The sequence below is a fragment of the Hirsutella rhossiliensis genome (assembly GCF_020360975.1).
Source record: "Hirsutella rhossiliensis strain HR02 chromosome Unknown scaffold00002, whole genome shotgun sequence".
Classification (NCBI taxonomy): Eukaryota; Fungi; Ascomycota; class Sordariomycetes; order Hypocreales; family Ophiocordycipitaceae; genus Hirsutella; species Hirsutella rhossiliensis.
The window spans coordinates 6,724,675-6,745,743 of NW_025408668.1; the positions used below are offsets into that span (position 1 = coordinate 6,724,675).

The 21,069-nt window shown below is 59.2% G+C and overlaps 6 protein-coding genes across 6 annotated transcripts; 1 reads left to right on the forward strand and 5 right to left on the reverse strand.

Moving 5' to 3' along the window:
- Window positions 1–524: 524 nt before the first annotated feature.
- On the reverse strand, window positions 525–1,778 carry HRG_02383 (carbon-nitrogen hydrolase domain-containing protein; the record flags this gene model as incomplete). Its single annotated transcript, XM_044860854.1, has 4 exons — window positions 525–570; window positions 670–1,424; window positions 1,552–1,644; window positions 1,761–1,778. The coding sequence occupies 4 exons, from the start codon at window positions 1,776–1,778 to the stop codon at window positions 525–527; spliced, it is 912 nt and encodes a 303-aa protein (XP_044724487.1).
- Window positions 1,779–2,964: 1,186 nt separating this feature from the next.
- On the reverse strand, window positions 2,965–4,918 carry HRG_02384 (transcription initiation factor TFIID component TAF4 family domain-containing protein; the record flags this gene model as incomplete). Its single annotated transcript, XM_044860855.1, has 2 exons — window positions 2,965–3,623; window positions 3,691–4,918. The coding sequence occupies 2 exons, from the start codon at window positions 4,916–4,918 to the stop codon at window positions 2,965–2,967; spliced, it is 1,887 nt and encodes a 628-aa protein (XP_044724488.1).
- A 649-nt stretch (window positions 4,919–5,567) lies between these two features.
- Window positions 5,568–8,625, forward strand: HRG_02385 (pre-mRNA 3'-end-processing endonuclease polyadenylation factor c-term domain-containing protein; the record flags this gene model as incomplete). Its single annotated transcript, XM_044860856.1, has 4 exons — window positions 5,568–5,720; window positions 5,774–5,871; window positions 6,183–7,314; window positions 7,378–8,625. The coding sequence occupies 4 exons, from the start codon at window positions 5,568–5,570 to the stop codon at window positions 8,623–8,625; spliced, it is 2,631 nt and encodes an 876-aa protein (XP_044724489.1).
- A 249-nt stretch (window positions 8,626–8,874) lies between these two features.
- Window positions 8,875–11,687, reverse strand: HRG_02386 (V-type ATPase; the record flags this gene model as incomplete). The annotated part of the gene is made up of 5 exons (XM_044860857.1): window positions 8,875–9,047; window positions 9,105–9,284; window positions 9,338–11,368; window positions 11,418–11,496; window positions 11,559–11,687. The coding sequence occupies 5 exons, from the start codon at window positions 11,685–11,687 to the stop codon at window positions 8,875–8,877; spliced, it is 2,592 nt and encodes an 863-aa protein (XP_044724490.1).
- Window positions 11,688–12,335: 648 nt separating this feature from the next.
- HRG_02387 (leucine Rich Repeat domain-containing protein) lies at window positions 12,336–14,217 on the reverse strand (the record flags this gene model as incomplete). Its single annotated transcript, XM_044860858.1, has 2 exons — window positions 12,336–13,675; window positions 13,737–14,217. 2 exons carry the CDS (start codon window positions 14,215–14,217, stop codon window positions 12,336–12,338), a joined length of 1,821 nt encoding a protein of 606 aa, XP_044724491.1.
- Window positions 14,218–18,097: 3,880 nt separating this feature from the next.
- On the reverse strand, window positions 18,098–20,334 carry HRG_02388 (PHD-finger domain-containing protein; the record flags this gene model as incomplete). Its single annotated transcript, XM_044860859.1, has 3 exons — window positions 18,098–18,165; window positions 18,231–19,030; window positions 19,139–20,334. 3 exons carry the CDS (start codon window positions 20,332–20,334, stop codon window positions 18,098–18,100), a joined length of 2,064 nt encoding a protein of 687 aa, XP_044724492.1.
- Between the last annotated feature and the right edge of the window lie 735 nt (window positions 20,335–21,069).

A 21,069-nucleotide genomic window follows, 5' to 3' on the forward strand; every position in this document is an offset into this window, starting at 1 on the left:
CTGTACAGGTATCGTGTCCCAAGGCAGGCCGCTGCAGGACCCTGACAAGTTGGACGGGTGGGTCGTCCCAAGAACTCGGAAACCTGGGGGGCACAAGAGTGGGGAGGGCAACGCACCTTGTACTGCGGGGCGCGGCGAGTGGGGCCCCGGCATGGAGCCATTGCGGTCCGCATCGCATCCAATCATTTCTGTGCCAGTGCATCAATATTGCTGCTGCTGCTAAGACGCACTCTTCGTTTATTACCGGCGCCGCCCATTACGTATGTTCGCCTTGTTGCGCGTCCGACTGGCATGCTCGACGCCTCTGGGCGCAGTACAAGAAGCCAAGCGACCGTTCGCTCCGTCCGTGGCTGCCCGGCAAGAACCACGCGCACGAAACCGCAGCCGACGTGCGCTTCCACGTCTTGCCCTGTCTGTTCCCAAGTGGCCTGCTCGAGCGACTGCTTGGCGTGTTTCCCCCCCCCCTGGTGTGTCTCTGCGCGTGAGTACTCCGTAAAGTGGTTGCATGACGCCGTGCCCACGCGTCACGACGGCTCGACGTCGACATTCTTGCACTCCGGGTACACGTCCCTAAACGCCCAGGTCAGTCACGCATCGATAGACGCACGCCTCGCCCGGCCAAGCCTGTCTCAGGGCCAAGGCAAGGCACAGACGGCTGTCTTGACTCACGTCCGTCTCTGCAGAGGCATCTGGCCCCTCACCCGGTCCGTCAGGCCCATGTCCATCTCGACGAAGCCAATCTCCCCCACCGCGCCCTCGTCGCCCTCGCCCGACGACGGCGACGCGCCGCGGAGCCGCACCCGCACCGTTCCCCACGGGTCCACCACCATGCTCCGCCCGTAGCTGGCCCGCCGCTCGTTGTGCCGCCCGACCTGCGCCGCCGCCACCACCCAGCTCTGCGTCTCGATGGCCCGCGCCCGCAGCAGCGTCTCCCAGTGCGCCTCGCCCGTGCGCAGCGTGAAGGCGCTCGGGTACGTCAGGATCTGCGCCGGCCGGTCGCGCCACGGGCTGGTCGGCCCCGGCTGGGCGAGCGCGACGGCCGTCTCGGCGAAGCGCACGTCGAAGCAGATGAGGCTGCCGATGCGGCCCACGGGCGAGTCAAACGGCGCCGTGAGCCTCGTCCCGGGCCGGACGGTGCTGCTCTCCCGCAGAGACCCGTAGTCGAACACGTGGAGCTTGTCGTACGTCGCCGCCTCTTGTACCACGCCGTCGGCGTCCATGTAGAGCGCGCGGTTGACCACCATCCCGGTGGCTTCTTGGCCGCCGACGGCGTGGTGGATGCCGACGTGCACGGCGACCGAGTGCTGCTTGGCCGCGGCCCGCAAGCCGAGCACAAAGGCCGACGTCGACTGCGGCGCCGCCAGGTCCAGCGTCGCATGTGCGCTGGGCACGATGTAGTCGGACGCCTCTGGCAGGAAGAGGACCTGTGTGGTCGCGCGACGGTGAGTCGACGAGTGTGTCAAAGCAGGCAGCTGGAAACTGTCTCGAGGACGTTGCCAATGCGCAATGGCCGTCATCAGGGCATGCCCAACGACAGGATCTAGTGCATACCTTTGCGCCGCCGGCGGCCGCCTTGCCAACCAGTCTCACACACTGGTCCAGGTTGGCCTTGACACACGCCGTCGCGCAGATCTGGCCCACGGCCTGCGACCCGTCAGCGGCGTCGTTGTCCATGCCGCCGTCGTCGGCTGCGCGTCCTGTCCCAGGACCCAGCATCGTGGGAGCATGGCCACGGACGGAGAGCCGATTCCTCGACGTACCGCTAAAGTCGTCGTCATGACGCGGGAGTGATGGGAGCAAAGCCGGTGTCACAGCAGAGCCCGGGTCTCGGCCAACGTGTTGGATGTGCGACGGTGGCCTCTGGCAGCGCTTCGTCTGTCCGTATGCCAATTGCAATTTAGTCATGGCGGGGGCCGGCAGCTTGCAGGCCACGATGTCGGCGAGCCCGGATAGGGACGCTTAGGTAGGCATTAGGTAATAACCATCAAAACCCTCGCCTGTCTCTTGTCTCTCTCCTCTCGCTTCCACCGTCATCTTGGACTCGGCGCGCCGCAACTGAACATTTGCCCTCCTTGCCCGCCGCGAGAAAAGGACAAGCACCCGCCCAAGACACAATCACCGTGCGGCAACCATGTCGACGACCTGCACACCCACCCTCGACGGCACACCTGAACCGTGGCACGCAAAAGCAGTGCCGTCCTTTGGGGGCCGCAGAACCCATCCGCCGACATGTTGGACCGTGACTGGCCCGCACCAACCACTGCCGTCTCCGACCAAGACCAGGGAGGCATTCCACGACACGCCTCTCTCTCATCCCTCACGCATCATTACTCCTCTTTCTATTCCGCCTTTGAATGCTAAAAATCCATCGCTCTCCCATTGTCCATTGCCACTAAAAATAATGAATAGGCCCTGCATCGGCCAACCGCCGCCCCGAGCTTGTGCGCCACCATCACCATGTCGCTCCATGCCCGCGCCCTCAATGGAGGCCCCTGCTGGAGACAAACGCCCTGGCATTCGTTGCTTGAATGCGGAGCGCCAACGTTCAAGAACCCTGGATCGACTTTAGCACCCCAGAGCCCCCTCTTCCAGGCAAGCATCACATGGGCACCCTCCCAGGCAACATCGCACGATGAGCACCGACACACCACACGCCACTTCTTCTTTCATAATTTCCTTTTTTTTGGCTTCCAGCCCTCCCGCTTTTTATTCTCTGTCAAACTTTGATGTCGTCTGCTCCATTCCAGAACAGCGTCGAGCGCATCATGGCCACGCCTTCTGGCCCTGTCCACCGTGTGCTGCTCGACACGCAGCCTCGCCCCTATAAATGATCCCGAGCCTTCCTGCTGTCAACGCCGGGCTAACATGGAAAAGAAAAGAAAACCCCCAATACAAGGCGCTGGGTATCTGCCGCAAGCCCGGCCTGCTTCCGCCTTTTCCCTGGGCGAGCATCATCGTCGTCCATCACCTGGGGTGCGACGTGTCCAAGTGCACATAGGCTGCTGAGAGCGCCCTGGGCTCCCTGCCGTCCCTCTCCAGGACCGTGATCCAGTCTCGCAGCTGAATCGCCTTGCCCTTCTCCTTGTCCTCCCGCCACGTCCCTAGCCGATTGCGGCCCTCGGTCGTCAGCGCATGGTTTGCCGTGGCCGGAGAGCCTGCTGTTCCGTTTGGACCCTTGGGCCCAGGTGTCCCTCGCGTCGGCGTGCTGGTGCCGCTTCCGCCCCGGCCCACGTTCATCCAGTCGTACGTCCTGCCCGTCTTCTTCTTGCCAAAGAGGCCGCCCTTGCCACCCAGGCCCGCAAACATGCTGCTGGTCAGATTCTGGTTGGCATGACTGTTCGCCTCTGCCGCCTTGAGAGCCTGATTCTTCTTCATCTCCTTCTTTGTCAGTGCCTTTTCAGGCTCTGGCGCTACGGCTCCTGGCGTTCCCGGGGCGACGCTTCCCGATCGCGAAGACGTCGTCCCCGCGTCTGTGCCACCCTCTTTGCGCCGCTGCCGTTTCCGTAACCGGGCTTCCTCCCACTCCCGCTCTTGCCTGGCCCTATCCCTCATAGATATCGTCATGTTGGGCGCGATTTTGGGGAACTTCTTGGCCGGCGCTGCGGGAGCGTCTTCCAGTTCCGCTGCATCAGCCGAGCCTAGAGACTTTGTCAGCAACGAGTAACGAGTCGGGGATGGCAGTTTCCTTACGTTTGGGCGAACCCGTGCCGGCATCACCCACACTGCCCGTCTCCGCTGACGTCACAGCCGTATCCATGGCCTCCAGCGGCTCGACGTTCATCGGCGCCGCGGCAAGCGCCCATTCTTCGGGCACGTCGCCATGAGATGTCTTTTGTCGGTTATTAGCCATAGTGTCGGCTTCCTCGACGAGCTCCCGCAGCCGATGCTTTGCGGCTATCGACATGAGGGCGAGCTGGTCAACGAGGAAAGAGTCGTGCGGGATGTAGGAACCGGTCGTTTGTACCATGATGGAATCAGGGCCGGGCTCCATCCGGACTGTGACCTTGGGCGTGGGGAACTGCTCGGGAGGTCGCATCTTGCCCATTGTCTGGCTATTGTTCTTCATGTCCAGGTTGAGACTGAGGTTGTGTTCCCGTGCAATTTTCTCTGCGCGTTTGTGGAGAAGTGCCACTAGAAGAAAAGGGTCATTAATCTCCTGCGTCCTCTGGGCAGCCAGGTGCATCGAGGATTCGGCCCAGGCTTGCTCGGCAGCCTTGGCAGCCAGCTGGTCCTGGTTTTGCGCAGTAGTCGACTCGGGCGGCTGATTAGCCGGTCCAGCGCCGTAGAACGAGGACTTGGGTCCTGCCGGGTGATGGGCGAATCCTGTTCTGGCGTCCGAGCCTGTGTCCAACGCATTTGAGTACAGCTCCGACATGTACTGCTCTTCTGCGCGCAGGTCGATTCCGGTCCCAGCTAAAGAATCTGTCACGTCGTACTCGTAGTCCTTAGTTGGCCTCTCTGCTGGTCGCTGCGGCGGGCCCATGAGATTGGCAGCTGGTGCCGGAGAAGCTGCCGAGGGAGCGATAGGCGCCATTGTCGCATTCGTGTATTGGGGGGCCGGCGCCGACGCTGTCTGTGGCGTAAGAATCGAGGGCGAAGAGACGGAGCGTATATCGGGCAGATTTAGGCCGGCTGGGACATGGCCATTGGTGTATGGCGCCGTCGCGAAGCCTGCCGATACCGGAGGCGTTGCCGAGAAGGTTGGCGATCCGGCGTTTGTGGGAGGAGTCCCCGCGGCAGCAGGACTCGCGGCGTATGGCGAAGCAGCATAGGGGGATCCGGGCTGCGAGACGGGACCGTCTGTTCTCACTCGCTTGTTGGGCGGAAGCGCGAAGCCGGGCTGGGCTGGGGCTGGCGATGGGCTATGCTGGGGCGGCGAGAAGGCCCGAGGCGTGGCCTGCGACTGAGGCTGGGCCATGGCTAAGACTCGACCGCACACCCGTTGGCCGCGGCGACGGAGGATGCGCGCTGCTCGATGGCTCCAGCGGTTGGGGGGGGAGAGGGGGGACTGCGAATTCAGCAGGCAACAGAGCCTGCCACAGCGACGGTCGCTCGTCGCATCCGACCCGCGGGGACGTGCCGAGTGTCCAGTATCGATATATGCGTCCCTAAAATATTGGCGAGGCCCTCTCTCAGGCGGGCACGATGCAGCAGGCGCGGGCGCGGGCGTGGAGAGTCGTCGTGAGCGGCGTCGGTGGTTTGCTCTCCAAAATGAGAAGAACGGAGCTACGTTGGAAGAACGGGGGTTGCGTAAATTTAAAGTCACGTGAGCTTGAGCCGCCTTCCTTGCGCAGCACCAACTGCTGCTTGCTCCCGATCTTTAGCCGCTCAATGGCTGAATAGCCTCCTTCTGCCTGCCTTCAGTTGCACTCCTCTACTCACCCGAACAATAGGTGAGCCGTGCTATTGAACCGGCGTCCACCACACACTCGCGTGCAGCAGCGGATGGAATGCCGCCTGCTGCTCCATTGACTTGTCGCTTGCATGCGCGCACCGCGACTCGGCGACACTGACCTCGGACCAGTGAATACCCTCATGCTCGGTTCGGCATCGCCCAGCCTGTAACCATGGCGTCAAAGCGAAAGGCGTCTGCGATGCACGCCACGGTGGCGGAAGAGCCCGTCGATCCGTCCGATGAGCTCATGTTTCTCTGCCTCGGAGGAGGCAACGAAGTCGGGCGGTCATGCCACATCGTACAGTACAAGGGCAAGACGGTCATGGTTAGTAGCCACCGTCTCTCTGCTTCTTCAGGTGCTGACCGACACATATATAGCTCGACGCCGGCCAGCATCCCGCCTACAATGGTCTTGCGGCGCTTCCGTTCTACGACGACTTCGATCTCAGCACCGTCGACGTGCTGCTCATCAGCCAGTAAGTCACTTCCGCCTCCGTGTGCAAACACCCAAGCGGGCTGGACTGGGTCAAAGAGCTGGACGATACTGCTGTAATGGGACGGGGGCTTCTCCAATATGCACCGACATCTCTGCAGCCCCGTCGTGATGGTCACCTCGCGGAACCACCCAGTCTCTGCCTGTATGACAGATGAATACAATACCTGTTCCTGCTGTCGTTTCCGCTCTGCTGTTGGTGAAGCCGTCGCGTCTGTTCTGCAGATTACCACGTGTCCAGCTCCCCAGTCCAGCCTGACGTCGAGCATCAAGGAGCTGACGACGAGCCAACAGCTTTCACGTCGACCATGCGGCCTCGTTGCCATACGTCCTCTCCAAGACCAACTTCCGAGGCCGCGTCTTCATGACGCACCCTACCAAGGCCATCTATAAGTGGCTTATCCAAGACAGCGTCCGCGTCGGCAGCACCTCGTCCAACGCGACGGCGCAGCCTGTCTACACGGAACAGGATCATCTCAACACCTTTCCCCAGATCGAGGCCATCGACTACCACACCACCCATACCATCTCATCCATACGAATCACCCCTTATCCGGCCGGCCACGTCTTGGGAGCGGCCATGTTTCTCATCGAGATTGCCGGCCTCAACATCTTTTTCACCGGCGACTACTCGCGCGAGCAGGACAGACACCTAGTTTCTGCCGAGGTTCCCAAAGGCGTCAAGATTGACGTCCTCATCACCGAGTCCACGTACGGCATCGCGTCCCACGTGCCTCGCCTGGAGCGCGAACAGGCTCTCATGAAGTCCATCACTGGAATTCTTAACCGAGGCGGCCGCGCCCTCCTGCCGGTGTTTGCGCTCGGGCGAGCGCAGGAGCTGCTCCTCATCTTGGACGAGTACTGGGGCAAGCATCCCGAGTACCAGCGGTTCCCCATCTACTATGCCAGCAACCTGGCGAGGAAGTGCATGATTGTATATCAGACTTACGTCGGCGCCATGAACGATAACATCAAGCGCCTCTTTCGCGAGCGCATGGCTGAGGCCGAGGCGACGGGCGACGGAGCCGGCAAGGGCGGGCCCTGGGACTTCAAGTACATCCGGTCCCTCAAGAACCTCGATCGCTTCGACGACGTCGGTGGCTGCGTCATGCTCGCAAGTCCCGGCATGCTGCAGAGCGGCGTCAGCAGAGAGCTGTTTGAGCGATGGGCGCCGAGCGAAAAGAACGGCGTCATCATCACCGGCTACAGCGTCGAGGGCACCATGGCCAGGCAGATTATGCACGAGCCGGACCAGATCCAGGCCGTCATGTCACGCAACACGGCGGGGGCTCGCAGGGCGCCCGGCGGCGACTCGGAGAAGGTGCTTATTCCGCGGCGATGCAGTGTTGCCGAGTACTCATTTGCCGCGCACGTTGATGGCGTGGAGAACCGCGAGTTCATTGAGGAAGTCTCGGCTCCGGTCGTGGTATGTCATGTTTCTCTATTACCCCTGGCTTTCTCCATGCAGGCTAACGCGGTGGCTTGATAGATTCTTGTTCACGGCGAGCAGCATAACATGATGCGTCTCAAGTCCAAGCTCCTGTCCCTCAATGCAAACAAAACAGCAAAAGTAAAGGTCTACTCCCCGCGCAACTGCGAGGAACTACGTATCCCCTTCAAGGCCGACAAGACGGCAAAGGTGGTCGGCAAGCTGGCCGCCGCCCCGCCGCCGGTCCAAAACGCCACCGATTCGGCCGACGCGCCCCTCGTCACCGGCGTGCTCGTGCAAAACGACTTCAAGCTCTCTCTCATGGCCCCGGAGGACCTGCGCGAGTACGCTGGCCTCAACACCACCACCATCATGTGCAAGCAGCGCTTGAGGCTCAGCGCCGCGGGTATCGACCTCATCAGGTGGGCGCTCGAGGGGACCTTTGGAGCCGTCGAAGAGCTCCCCGAGATGCGCAATCTCAGTGGCTGCAACGCGGCCAACGGCGACACGGGCGACAAGATCATGGAGGACGCAGAGGGGAAGGACGAGGAAAAGCAAGAGGAACAGACGGAAGAGGTGGAAGCGGACGCGAAAAAGAGGGCGGTGGAAGCGGTCGACGATGAAGTCTCGTCCCTCGTCGCCGCGTATCTCGTCATGGGCTGCATCGCCGTCCGGTACCGCACCAACGGCGAGGTGGAGCTCGAGTGGGAAGGCAACATGCTCAACGACAGCATCGCGGACTCGGTCATGGCCGTCCTCTTCTCCGTCGAGAGCTCCCCGGCCGCCGTCAAGCGCTCCTCGACCAACAGCAAACACACGCACGAGCACGGCCCCGCCGCGCCCACCGGCCGCAACCCGCACGCAAACTGCCCGCCCGCCGAGCGCCTCGAGCGCCTCTTCTGGTTCCTCGAGGCCCAGTTTGGCGCCGACAACGTCTCCCCCGTCGACACGCCCAAGCTGCCACCCGCCGCCGACGACAACGACAGCATCGGCCCGAAGAAGGAGGAGGATGGCGGCGACGACGACACCAAGATGGTGCACGAGGATGGGGATGCTGCTGCCGCTGCGGCAGAGGGCAACGACCCCGCCGGCGAGGAGGCCGCGCTGCAGGAGAGGCGCAGCAAGGAGATTGAGCGCCTGCACAAGATTGGCATACCCGTTCCCGGCGTGCGCATCAAGGTCGACAAGATGGTCGCCACCGTCTGGCTCGAGGACCTGGAAATCGAGTGTAACAACAAGGTGTTTGCAGATCGTGTCAGGGCCGTCATGGAGCGGGCTGTCGAAGTCACGGCTCCGCTCTGGGCCTGATCCGTCGGTGTTGGGGCAACGGGACATGAAGGAAGGGGGGAGGCAGTAGCCAAAATATTGTCATACGAGGCCAATGATCCAACGCCGCCCGTCCTTCGACCAGGTTATGTCATTCAGAGGGGGGATGCCTATACTGAGCTTGGACAAGGTAGTCTAGGATGTAGTGAGCTTATGATACAAAGGAGCTAGCTTTAGCTACTTGCTCTACGCAACGAAACCACGGAAGCAAAACGTCTCAGACGAGCGCAATCATCCCAAGTACTCCTTCAAGTCCTCCGACTCTTCTAGTAGAGTGTTGAACGAGAACGGCGCAAAGGGCCATCCAGCAAACTCGGCAAACTTGGAAAAAGACTCGACCCAGGCCAACCTGAGGGAGTGCAGCATAGCGCTGGTACCCTCCATGCCGACCAAAATGGCTATGGCTGTCGCATCCGTCAGTCTCCGAGCCAGGGCATGGGGGGCAGGGCGGTTGAACTTACTGAGGAAAAACCACAAGTAGAAGCACACCACAATCATGATGACGCCGACGGCGCCCTGCATCTTCAGCGATGGACCCAGAGTCATGTCCCAGAGCACGACGCTGAGTTGCTGATGGGCGAGCGAGAGAGCCCAGAGACGCAGATACGACGCCGTGTGGGAAACGCAGTTGAGACAGAATTCTGCAAAAGGTCAGTATCCAACAGACACCGCGTCTTTCGCCGCCTCCACCTACCAATGGTGTGGATGACCTGATGAATCATCACCTCGCCAAAGTCAAATTCCTCGTGCTCGTCGTCGATGTTTTGCGAGATCATAGCCACGCCCTCTCCATCTTCGTCGATGCTGTGGCCGTGCCTGTTCACAGGAGCCTCGTCTTCATCGTCGCCATCCAGTGCGCTAACCCGAGACGTTTCCCCTATGCCACGATATCCCTTGGCACGAGCACGGTTGTGTTCCCAGCGGAGGTAAAAGGGTTTGAGGAAAAGCAGGATCGGGACCTGTACAAAGGCCAACAGCAGCAGAACAACCTGTACCGGCGCCTGACCCGGGTAGAGCTGAGCATCCAAAGTTCCTGGCTGGAGGAACATGTATATGAGCATGTTGAGGAGACCGGGAGGCGCTGCAAGGACTTCCTTCTTCTCCAAATCGATCCACTGAACAGACCACTTGTAGATGATGCAGATGACGAGGTATCCGAAGATGGACTGGAAGAAGATCATTCCAGGGACGAAGTTGCCCCATATGTCGATGGGCTTCTTGAAGTGCCGGGCGTTGATGTACGAGAAGCACAGCGAGTAGGTCATGTGAGCCCAGCCAAGGATGATGCTCATCTTCATCTTGTAGCTGTTGTTGAAAAGAAGATCATTGTCGGTCCCGTGCCAGGCCCAGTCTATGCCAAAGGGGTAGCGGTAGCCACCGGTGTTCAGCACGGCGTCGACAGACTGGCCCTCTTGCCAACCTTCTGGCTTCTTGTACTCCCAAGCACTGGAGAAAAGCGTCATCGACTTTGAGAAGGCGTCGTTGTAGATGAGGCCGGTAAAGATCGAGAAGACAGCCATGACCAAGGCAATGTATCGGCCGTAGAAGATCATGGCAAACAACTCGAACGACACCTTCTTGAGCGACTTTTCCCAGTAGATCATGGCCAGCGCGGCCGACAGCATGATGACAGCGTGACCGAAATCACCAAACATGACAGCGAAGAGGAACGGAAAGGTGACAATGACGGGCATTGCCGGGTTGACCTCTTGGTACGTGGCAGTGCCGTATGCATTGACGATGGTCTGGAAGCCCTCAGTGAACTTGTTGGTTTTGAGATAGGTCGGTGGCTTCTTGTTGGAGCGGATTTCGTTGATGATCGACGGGACGGAAAGACCAGCTCGGTTGGTGACATCCTGGAGAGTCGATCGGATGAGCGGTAAGTCATTCGTGGGGCACCATGCCTCTGCAATGAGGGTTCGTCGAGCTCGATCATAAGAGAACAGGTTGAGAGAGCCGTAAACAGCCTTTTCCTTGGCAATCAAGACCATCCAAGCAGACAAGGACTGAGAAATCTGGTTGAGCTCCGCCTCGAGCGTGGTCTGGGTGTTGCGCAGGACATTCTGCACGTCCTCGAGTCGGTTGTTGACTTCATGGATCTGATCGCGTCTCAAGTCGCTATTCTCATCGACATTGTAGACCTCGGCACCCATAGACTCTGAAATCTTGCGAATCTTGGCAAGGATTTCCTTGCCGTGGGCGAAGATGACGAAAACGTTCTTGTTGACAGCCACGTTGTTGGTAGGATCAATCAAGGGCTCCGGGATCTCGGATTGATTCATGTACAAATTTCCACGAAGCGTTCGCCACAGGATACGCTCAAAGGCAGCGACGCGGTCTCGAGCGATGACGCCGGCAACGAACCCGATGTTCATGCCCGAGAAGGATCGCTCCACCTCGGGCGCCGTGTTGTGCTGCTCAATGTCGGAGAGTAGAGGGGCATCGTCGTTGTCGGTGGAGGCTCGGATCTCTTCCACATTGCCGTGGGCGCGGTCGAAGAAACTGCCGGCCTCGCGCAAGACCCAACGCCATTCGGTGAGATCGCCTTCGCGCTTTTTGAGCGTTTCGTAGCTGTCGTTAAGAGCCGAGATTCGCTGTTCTAGCTTCTGGCTTCGCTCAGCCAGCTCATCGATCTCCGATGTTGAGGGAGAGGCGAGGCGCTCGGTGTCGAGATCAAGCTTTCGAAGATTGATTCCGGCCTTGTCCATCTGACCGTAGAAATAGCCTGATATATTTAGATAAGCTTTCCCATCGCGGCTCTCGGGGCAACGTACGAAGCTGTCTCTCCACGTTGTCCAGGCGCCGGATTTCTTGGGTGTAGGTTCGCTGGAAAGCGCTGACATCTTCGTTCAACTAATGAACACAATGCATTAGTCTTGGCGATGGATGGCTGATCGAGGCGGTGGAGCGCTTACGTCTCGAAACTGACACAGCCCAAGCTCTCCGAGAGCAGTGACGACCTCACGACCGATCTCGTTGGAGACATACAGCTGCACCATGCTCATTTCCGCCGAGCGGAACGGCGTGTCCTGTTTGGAAGCCATGGCGGTGCGGCTCGGGCGCCAGGTGTGACTGAGTGCAGGCGGATGGCGTAGGGTGAAGCTCGTCGAGGAGCAAAGGAGGTCTTCAAACTGGCGTTACGTCGCGGAAGCGGACGTCCCTTGTCACACCGGACCAAGGTTATTCCGAGTCTCAGGCAGTCACATGACTTGGTGTAAACACGTCAAGCCACGCAAGTCACGGCCCTTGCGGCATGGCTCCATTCCGAGGCGCGCCTGCCACGCAGACCTCGTGGTTCAGGTATGGGGATGAATGACTTTATTAAAGAGGCTCATTTGATCTCACCAACTACTCCCGAGAGCAGGCGGAAATTCATGTGCCTTAAGAACGAACTTTACGATCCAAGCAGCATGCGGCATAAGGCCCGCTGGCGGCTTAATCCTTTATGCTCCGTCACAGATCCAGTTTCGTCAGGAGGAAGAGACATGGTTTGACTTATTTTGAACGTATCCGATTTAACATTCTGCAGTACAATGTGTGCAAGTGACACTTTTTTTCTTGATGTTTCTGCCCCGAGTTGACTCGGGGTTTGGATGCAACAGTTGCATCTCGTGGTATCTAACAACCCCAAACACCATGCGAAAAGCGAGTCGAGAGGTGCCGTTTGCCCATGCCGTTTCGTAAACAGAACGTCAGAGTCGCCTGCCAAACATAAAAGATCCATACATGCCGCCCACCTCTGCAGCAGCAACTGGAACTTTCCTCATCCCCCAGCTCTCTGCACCCATTTTCCACCATCGCCGCTGGTGCTCCGTCGGCACATCGCGGCCGGGCTTGCGGACAAGCCAGTATCGGCTGCCAAACTCGCTAGTCGTCCATCCGACCTTGTCAAGGTTTCTATTCAGCTTGGCCGCCCTCTCGTAGGCGCGCTCCTCAATCTCGATGACGCAGAGCGGGGTTGAGGCCGAAGCCAGCAGCGCACTGGCGCTTCCGATGATGGTGTCAATCTCCGAGATGTCCAGGTAACGGAGGTTATGCGTCAAGAAACCGTCGTCTTGCTTAAAGATGCGGTGGATGTCGTTCATGTCTAGCCCACGGCCGACAGCCAGCTCTTCCAGAGTCTGGCTGAGGCGGATGAGCTGGGGAACGTGAGAAGCGTCCATTCGGCTTCCCCTCAGACTGAGAGATTTTAACGTCGCCGGGAGTTGCGGCAGCAGAATGTCCACATCTTCCCTGCCGAGCAAGAGGTGGTTGTTCGATTCGGTTGCGAGGCTGAGAAACACCAAAGTCTCCGTCACCGCCGGGTGCGTAGCAATGAACTTGACCACCACCTCGGAAGAGAGTTCCTTACACTTTGCGAGGTTCAGATGTGTCAACCTGGCAGTGGTGGGAATCATCTCCAAGGCCTCGTCCGAGATTCGCGTACCCGCGACATCCAGGTGCGTGAGGCGACCGAGGCGAGGGAGAATGGTCTCGAAGACGGTAGACGGAAGGCTCAGGCACTTGTGAAAGGAGAGCTTGGTGATGGAAAGCGTCGCGGGCCAAGGCACATCGAGAACGGTCTTGAACGAGTTTCTGAAGGCGGCGGACGAGCATGCGCAAAAGTCCAGCGCCTGCAGCTGGGGCATGTCAAACAGTAGCTTCTGGAGGACGGCGGGACCGAGATCGTCGTCGATGTACTCTTGGGCGAGGAATTCCTGGAGGTAAGGGGTGAGCTCCAGGCATTGGGCGAGGGTCTCGGTCGTCAGGTTTTGGGTCTGGGCCCTCTCGCTCGCGGTGGAGAAGATCATGGAAGGGTTGAAATGACTGAAGTCCAGGCGCCTGACAATGGTGGCGAGCGCCGGATACTGGTTGATGGTAGTGAGGAACTTGCGGAAGATGCGCGAGTGAGGGATCGTGATGTGTCGGTAGAGGGTGTTGAGGGTCGCGGCGTGCATGGCTCGAGAGGCCAAGAGGAGGGCCATCAAGTCGGCATTGCGGGTGGTGAGCCCATTGGGTGGAATTTCAACCACCAGCAGATCGATAATGGCACCTGGACAAAAGAGTTAGCGTTCCCGGTCCCCCGTTGGACAACGAAGCATTTCGCCACGTACCTAGAACCTCGTTTGGAAGCGTCTCGAGCGGAGACTGCCCTCTCGGGTAGCTGCCCGGCTGCTTCTTGGGCACGGGAGCGGGCGAATCATCCCAGGCCATGTGCAGCTTGTGCAGATCCTCACAGCTTCGGCTGGCCCGTTTTCCCTTGATGGAGATTTGCTTCCAGCCCTTAAAGCTATCCGGGGGAAACCAGAATCCATGCAGTCTGCTGTGGGGGTGCGTGACGGGGGGTTGAAAGGAGAGCTGGGGGATGTCGTTGGAAGGCGACTCGTCGAAGACGTCCTCGGGAGCCTCGAGGTAGGAGGAGACCTTGGAGCGGGTAAAGGTCTGGGCGAGGCCATCGTCGTTTTCTCGGACAGAGGAGAAGGAGGATCGCGAGCCTGTATCGGAGGGAGAAAGAGCCCGGGCCATACTGGATTTGAAAATAGACGTGTCGAAGTCGGACACCCGGCGGGGCCCGGCTTCGCTGGGAGCGGCCATGTAATGAGGCGGGCTCGAGTTGCGGCGTGCGAAGGCTCGTACGGTTGGAAAGGGTTGCTGAGGGGCGAGGGTGTCGCTCTTGGACGACCAGGCCCTGCTGTGGCAGCCGCGAGGAACCAAGGTTGGGAGTCTGCGTAGTCTCAGGCGATCGAGGGCCTTGACGCAGCAGCAGCGGAGAGATGAGGCAGTGCAGGATTCAGCGATTCAGCGAGTCATGGAGTTGACGAGAAAAAGAAGAGGCTGCGGCGGGAGCGGGGAAGGAGGGACGATGGGCTGTTCCGAGAAAAATATTGTAGGTTTGGAAGGAGGAGCGCAAGGTGGGAAGACGAAGGCTTCTTTGGCTGTCGGTCGCGAATTTTAGGTTATAAGACGCCCAATGCAAGACATTTGGAGACACAGCGACACCCAGGGGTCGGCCGCACTGGCGGGAACGTGTTGCATGTATGCATAAGTACCCTTCTCAAGTACATGGGCGCGCCCCGGTATGGCGGGGGATGGATTGAGTAATAGAAATCCAAAGGCTGGCCTGCGAAGACGTCAGGTGAGCGCGCTAGTTTTTTCTTCTTTTCCTCCCCGGCTCCATTTTTACCTGCTGCCTGTTCGTTCCTCTGCCTTCTCTCCGCGTCCGTCTGCTTTGTCCATTTGGTTGTCTGCCGGTGCAGTGCTGAGCAGGCAGGGTTCGACAGATGCTCTGTCGAAGACGAGGGGGAAAAAAAGCACAAGCCGCAGCTTACTAGAGCGTCACCCTGGCTGCCTGCCGCAAGAAGTACAGTACTGTAGGTGCGCTGAGGCATCTACCGAACGCCACGCTCCGTTGTACCGGTACGAAGCTGTACAGGACACGCGAGACCCTGGCCGGTATCGCTGAAAGAGGCATGCGACTCACATTTCTGCGGCTTCGGTTTACACGCGGACATAATGTACAGTACGCATACTTTAGCACACACGACATCCTTTTGCCATGGGCGACGCCCCCTTGGTTGTAGGGGCCCAACTCGCCTCCTCGCCACGAACGGCAGCAGCATTCATGTCCCGTCACACCGCAACCTCGTACATGGCAAAATACCTACCTACCTACTACCTACCTTTAGGTAGACACGTGGATGGGGATGAGTGCAGCATCTTTTGGTGGTGCGGAGACGATGGTGACACGGGGCGCACGGGGCCAGAGAAGAGAAGAGGCAGGCAGAGACGGACTGCAGACTCCGCCGGTCAAACCCCTTTCTCTGCTGCCGTCGAGGCCGTCGCGTTGTGTCGCAAAGGCCAGCGGTGCATGTTGTATGTAAGAATGTGGTAATGGAAACTCGGGTCTCTGCAATGCCTCTCTAGCGCCTTGCCTGGCCCTCGAGAACCCCTTGCCCTGGTAGGACCATGATTTCTTCTTCAAATCCCTGCAGCTCCACACGCGAGGTACAGTAATTACATGATGGACCTGGCTTGTCATGGTCAGGGACCCCCTGTCAAAGAAGCCAGGGTGCTCAACCCGCAGCAGCCACGTCGCCGCCGCTCAAGCAAGCAAGCGGCAAGCAAGCGGCAAGCAGCAAGCAGCAGCAACGCAGGTATTGCGGCCCGGCGAGAGTCAAACAAAAATGCAAGCATGGTTTGCTTATAGTTGCCCGATGGTTTCATTCACCGCATTCGACGAACAAGCAGCCGCATCCGAGCGAGTCCGAGGCTCGCCCCCGCGGCAAGTTCTGGTTTCCGAGCATCGCCGAAGCAGCCGAGAGCGGGCCAACGGGCCCCTCTTCCTCTTCCTCTTCCTCTCCCTCCTCATCCTCTATAGTAACTTGTTCTGGGATCCTACCCTTTCTTGGCCCTGTCTCCTTTGGCGACAGCCCGTCCGCCCGACAGCCGGCCGTCGTCTTGTTGGTCTCGTGCTACAAGTCTTGCCCTCGAGGCACGTTGGCTTGGTTGCTTTTGCCAGCAGAGACACTTACCCCATATTGTCTCTGCTAGTACCTGCGAGGATGCAACGTCCCCGCCCAACACGGCCAGTCACCAGTCAGTCCCCTTCCCAGCAGCCTGGATTCGCCGCTTCCCCCTGTGCTTCCCGGAACCCTGGTCTGGCCATGTGGTCTCGATGCTCAACAAGTACTAAACCAGCAGAGAGGTATGTACGGATACTGTACAGAAAGTACCTACATGCCCCGCTACGAAACTGCTCTTTAGTAGGTAAGTATTAGTGGGCCGCCGCGGAGAAGAGAACCGAGGCCAGCCGCCCTTTCCTCTTTAGTTCTGCTGTGTGTGCAACGGTCCGTTTCTTTGCCTGCACGTATTAATCGTATTAATACTGTACCTATGTACATGCCTCGCACGTCTATCTACCTACAGCACCCCTATTTCCATGACATTCCAATTCCCATCAGCTGAAAGAAGAACCTAAAAAAAAAAATGCATCTCCAAGAGCCTCATGAGCTCGCACCGCGCCGCGCCGCACCGCCAAGAACTCGGCCAACCGCCGACTCGCCATGGCGTGTCCCACGTCCCACGTCCCACGTCCCACGTCCCAAACAAGGCGATGACTGTGCGTCGCTCGGAAACAAAGGTGCTCGTGACCTCGCAGCAAAGCCGTTTGATCCGACTTGCACGACCACCGACCTGCCTTGCAGCATCTCTTCCATGGATGCTGGGTGAGTCGCCCGCGTATCTCCTCGGACGCATCCCGCCGACGTCGGCGCAACCACATCCAGTACATCTGTACACTGCTGCTCACCGTCGTCGGCTGCAAAAGGTCGCCGGTGCTGTCACTCAGTCGTCGAGGCACACACGATCCGCTACGTCATCGTGCCGCGGCCCTGGTGAATAGGAATCTGGCACTAGACATTTCCATCCGTCTTAGCCCAAAGCCTAGACTTTCGACGAGGCCCGGGGGCAGCCAATGCGGGTGCTGCCCATTACGTACGTACATTCAAAGCAAATGGCCATGCGTGTACTGTACGACGGGTGCAGATACCGTCTTGCCTCCATCTCTCTCCCCCTTTCTTTCATTCCTTCCTCCCTCACTCTTTTCCATGGGTGAGCGCGGGCGGACTGCAACCCTTTTTGGGCACAGCCCTCGAGTGCCATGAACACTCCGCCAATCCACGTCTGTCTGCACGGCTCCCCAGGGACACATTTACATTAAAATAAGGTACATGCCGTGCTGTAGTGTATTGCCGAGGTAGGCAGGTCAAGGTGGGCGACGACGACATGGCAGATGCCAGCCGAGGAAAAGCACCTGCATCTTCTCCCTCTAGCAGAGCCCTGGCCCCCTTGACACTTCCATGAGCCACGAAAACGTACGCATACCGCGCTTTCGTCTTCCTGCTGCCTCTTCTGTATCTGTAGCTCCATAGTCCGCGGCAGGTATGTATACAGTACGAGACAGCCACCGTGCCTTGACAACTCACCCCCTCGACCCCATCGACACCTATCATCGTCGACGAGGCGCCCATCTTGCCACCATTTTACATAATAACTTCCCACGGCGACTCTCTATTCGCGTCTACGGCGGCGACCAATATCGCCCGCTCATCAAGTTGGGATATTCTCCCCCCGAACGCCAAGCTTCCCGCCTGGCTGGTTGCAGACGCCCAAAATGTCCGATGCAATGCACCGCTGGATCCCATCCCTTTCCTTGGCTGTCCCTTCCCGGCACTGCGTCTTTTTGTACAGTGCATTGAATAGCAACCAGACAGCTTCGCATATCGACAGCCATGACAGCTTTTGCTGTCCCCGAAACCCCGTGTCCCATAGCAAAACGCCTCGTTGAGTTTCATGTACACAGCAGCCGAGTCCGGGTCAAAACACCATAGCGACATGCTGGCCTTGGCCAACGTTTCTCGCTTCGGCCCTGCCAGACTCAGCCACCCCTCCAACACGGCAGCCTGGGCCAGGCTGTCTATCGATTGTTCATCTTCTTCCCTGCCATGTTCAGGCGTTCCTTGCAGTCCTCGCAATACCATTTCGCTGGGCGTCGCACGTTAGCTGAGCCTGCATCTCGTCATGCGGACGAGAGATTGTTGCATGCTTACTTCTAGATCCCGGAGCGACCTTGAGGCCGACGCACGCAAGATGGAACCACTCGCGCTCACATCCATCGGCGTCGCACGCCACCATTTCGCCGTAGCTGACGCTATTGCAGTAACAGTACGTTGGCTCGTCCACGTCGATTTCGCCTTCCTCGTCATCTCCCGGTATACTCCCGTTTGCAGCAACGTTGGCTGCATGGGGTGCCAGTGGTGGAAGCGTCGGGTTGCTCTTTTTCTGGCTCTTCTTGCTCCCGCCGCCGTTATCTGCGTTCCTAGACGACCTGGGCCGGGCCGGCTCCTGAGCATTCGCCAGAGCAGGCGTCGAGGGCTTACTGGCTCTACCGCTCTTGGTTGTCACTGTCCCGGCGACCTGGGGCTGCGGTGGCAGGGATTCACTCTTGCGTTCCGGCTCATCAGCCTTCCCCTCCTTACTGGCAGTGCCCGTGGCCGACCCAGAGCTGCCATCGGCCCGATCCCCTTCGTTCTTGGTAGACTCCGGCTTGGCAGGAGCACTTGATTCCTTGGAGACCCTGTTTTCCACCCCAGGTCGTGGGAAAACACTCGGCACAGTCAAGTCAGGAGTGGCAGGGTCAATCCCGTTAGGCTTGATGGGGGCTGATGCAGGCGCTTTTACCTTTCCATTGTCTGCATTAGACTGTAGTGAATTTTTCCGAGCTCGTGATGACGCCGGTCGAGGTGCGTTGCCGGGGACTGGTGATACGCGGACATGGGCCTTGGGCTCGGGCAAAGCATTCATGACGGGAGAGGACGTGAACGGGGGGGATATGCGAGGGGCACCGTTCCTGTCGCGAAAGGGCTCTGTTAGCAACTCCTGAATGCAAAAAGAGCGCTGTGGGTGGGTTACGCGGGTACGCCGGCCCAGAGCTCGCACATAACAGAGGACAACTTACTTCTTCTTGGACTGGCCACTGCCCGAAGGGAGGGCCTTTCGCTTCTTTGGTCCATCGGGGACTGGCGTTCCTCTTGGGCTATTCGTCTTGGCCTTGGGCGCATTGTTGCCGAGGACGCCGCTCATGGCACGTTCCATGGCAGCTCCCCCGTTGGCACCATTTGTAGGTTTTTCGACTTTACGTCTCTTCTGAGGCGGATTGCCGTTCGTGTTGGATGTTCCGGAAATGCCCAGCCCGACATTGCCGTCGGCGGTCTTGCGGGCCTTGCTGTTGTGAGACTTCTTACTGCCCTCGCCCTTTTGACGACCATCGTGGTCGTCGGCTTCGGAGTCGTGATGTTGGTTCTTCTGATTTCGCTTGGCCTGGACGGCCTGCTTGCGGGCGTCGCTCCTGGCAGCCGCCTCATCCGCTAGGGCTTGGGCCGCGGCTGAAATGGCAGCGGCTCCGTCGCGGCGGGCTCGTTCGGTGTGCGATGCTTTGCCGTTAGATCGATTCTCGGGATAAGCCCAGTGCGAGGTGCTCCCCCACTTGGCCTCGTCGCTGAATTCGTTTTCAAGGTATGGCCAGACATCCTCGACTCGGGCGAGTTGTCGCTGGAGGGCCTCGTTGGCCGTGGAAATCACATGGTTCTTTTCCTCGAGAGAAACCAGCATCTCTTGTATTTTGAACGCCGTCTGTCGAAACAACTGTCGGCGAGGGAGGTTGGAAGGATCGAAGACACCGGCGGCGGTTGCGCGGGTCTCGTCCGTCGACGACGCCGACTGGGCGACCTGGCTCGTGGCAGGGCCCGCCGAGCTCTTCTGCGCGACCATCGGCGCCGTCCCTGACGCAGTGAGGTTCGGTGTATCATGATTCGTTCGCTGCTCGGGAGGGTGAGCTTTGGCGGCGGCGGCGACGAGTTTGCAGAGCTGGTCCTCTGGAGCGAAAAGCTTCGCGTCTACTTCTTTCAAGAGGGTAAAGTGTCGGACAAGCTCTTTGGGGAGAGCAGTGATTGTGTCGGCAAAGTGAGTAATGGCGGGGAAGACGTCGATGGGCTGGTTGCCCGAAGGCCCAGTGTTGGTAGACGAGTCTCTCCCGGCGGCGGCAGAGCGGGCAGGATTGGCGGAATTTCGCGGCGGGTTCGTGCGCGTCTGTCGAACTGGTTGAGATCTGCGTTGCGCCGGAGCGTCCGAGGACGAAGGCTTGGCCGACTTCATCGCGGGCAGTGGCAGAGGGCGGCGGCGGTCTGTCGGGTGCGGGACGACGAGGGTTGGTCAAGTCGCGGCCGTCGTCTCCAAGATCAGCGGCTGTGGGTTCAGGAAGATCGGGTTTGCCGAGGACGGGGGAGAACGACTGCGGAAATGATTTAGAAGGGGGGAATATATAACAGAGACAAGACCCGAGATGAGGAGCGCTCTAGTCCATTGTGACACGGTGTCGACAACCAAGGCGGGCCAAATGGCGCGTGCAAAGGGTGGTGAGGACGGCGGTGACGAAGATCGCCTGCTCGGGCTTTCTCTCCCAGTTTGACGAATCTAGGTGGTGGTTAGTTATTAACTTACCTGCTTGCCGCGGGAGGCTACCTATGTACCTAGGTACTCAGGTACTGCAAGGCCTGTCACTGGCCGCAATGGCTTGACTCGGCTCAGGTTCATCCGCCTCCCCGTCAGCCCCTCCCCCCCCAATGGCCAGGCCCACTTGCACTAGCCACGATTGCAAAATAGGGGCGCTACGGAAAAACTCGACAGCCGAGCCCTCCAAAACGCCGTTGGGGAAAACTGTGCCCGGTGCCTTATCAGCTGATAAGAGCGAGGATTTCGTCATCGCCAGGCATTCCAGCGCCAACGCCAGCTTGATGAAGGAAGAGCGGGATCCCATCAGGTGGTCGGTTTTGTCCACGCAAAGGCACGGCACCACATAAAGAGCAGTGCCACGATAGAGCTGTAAACCAG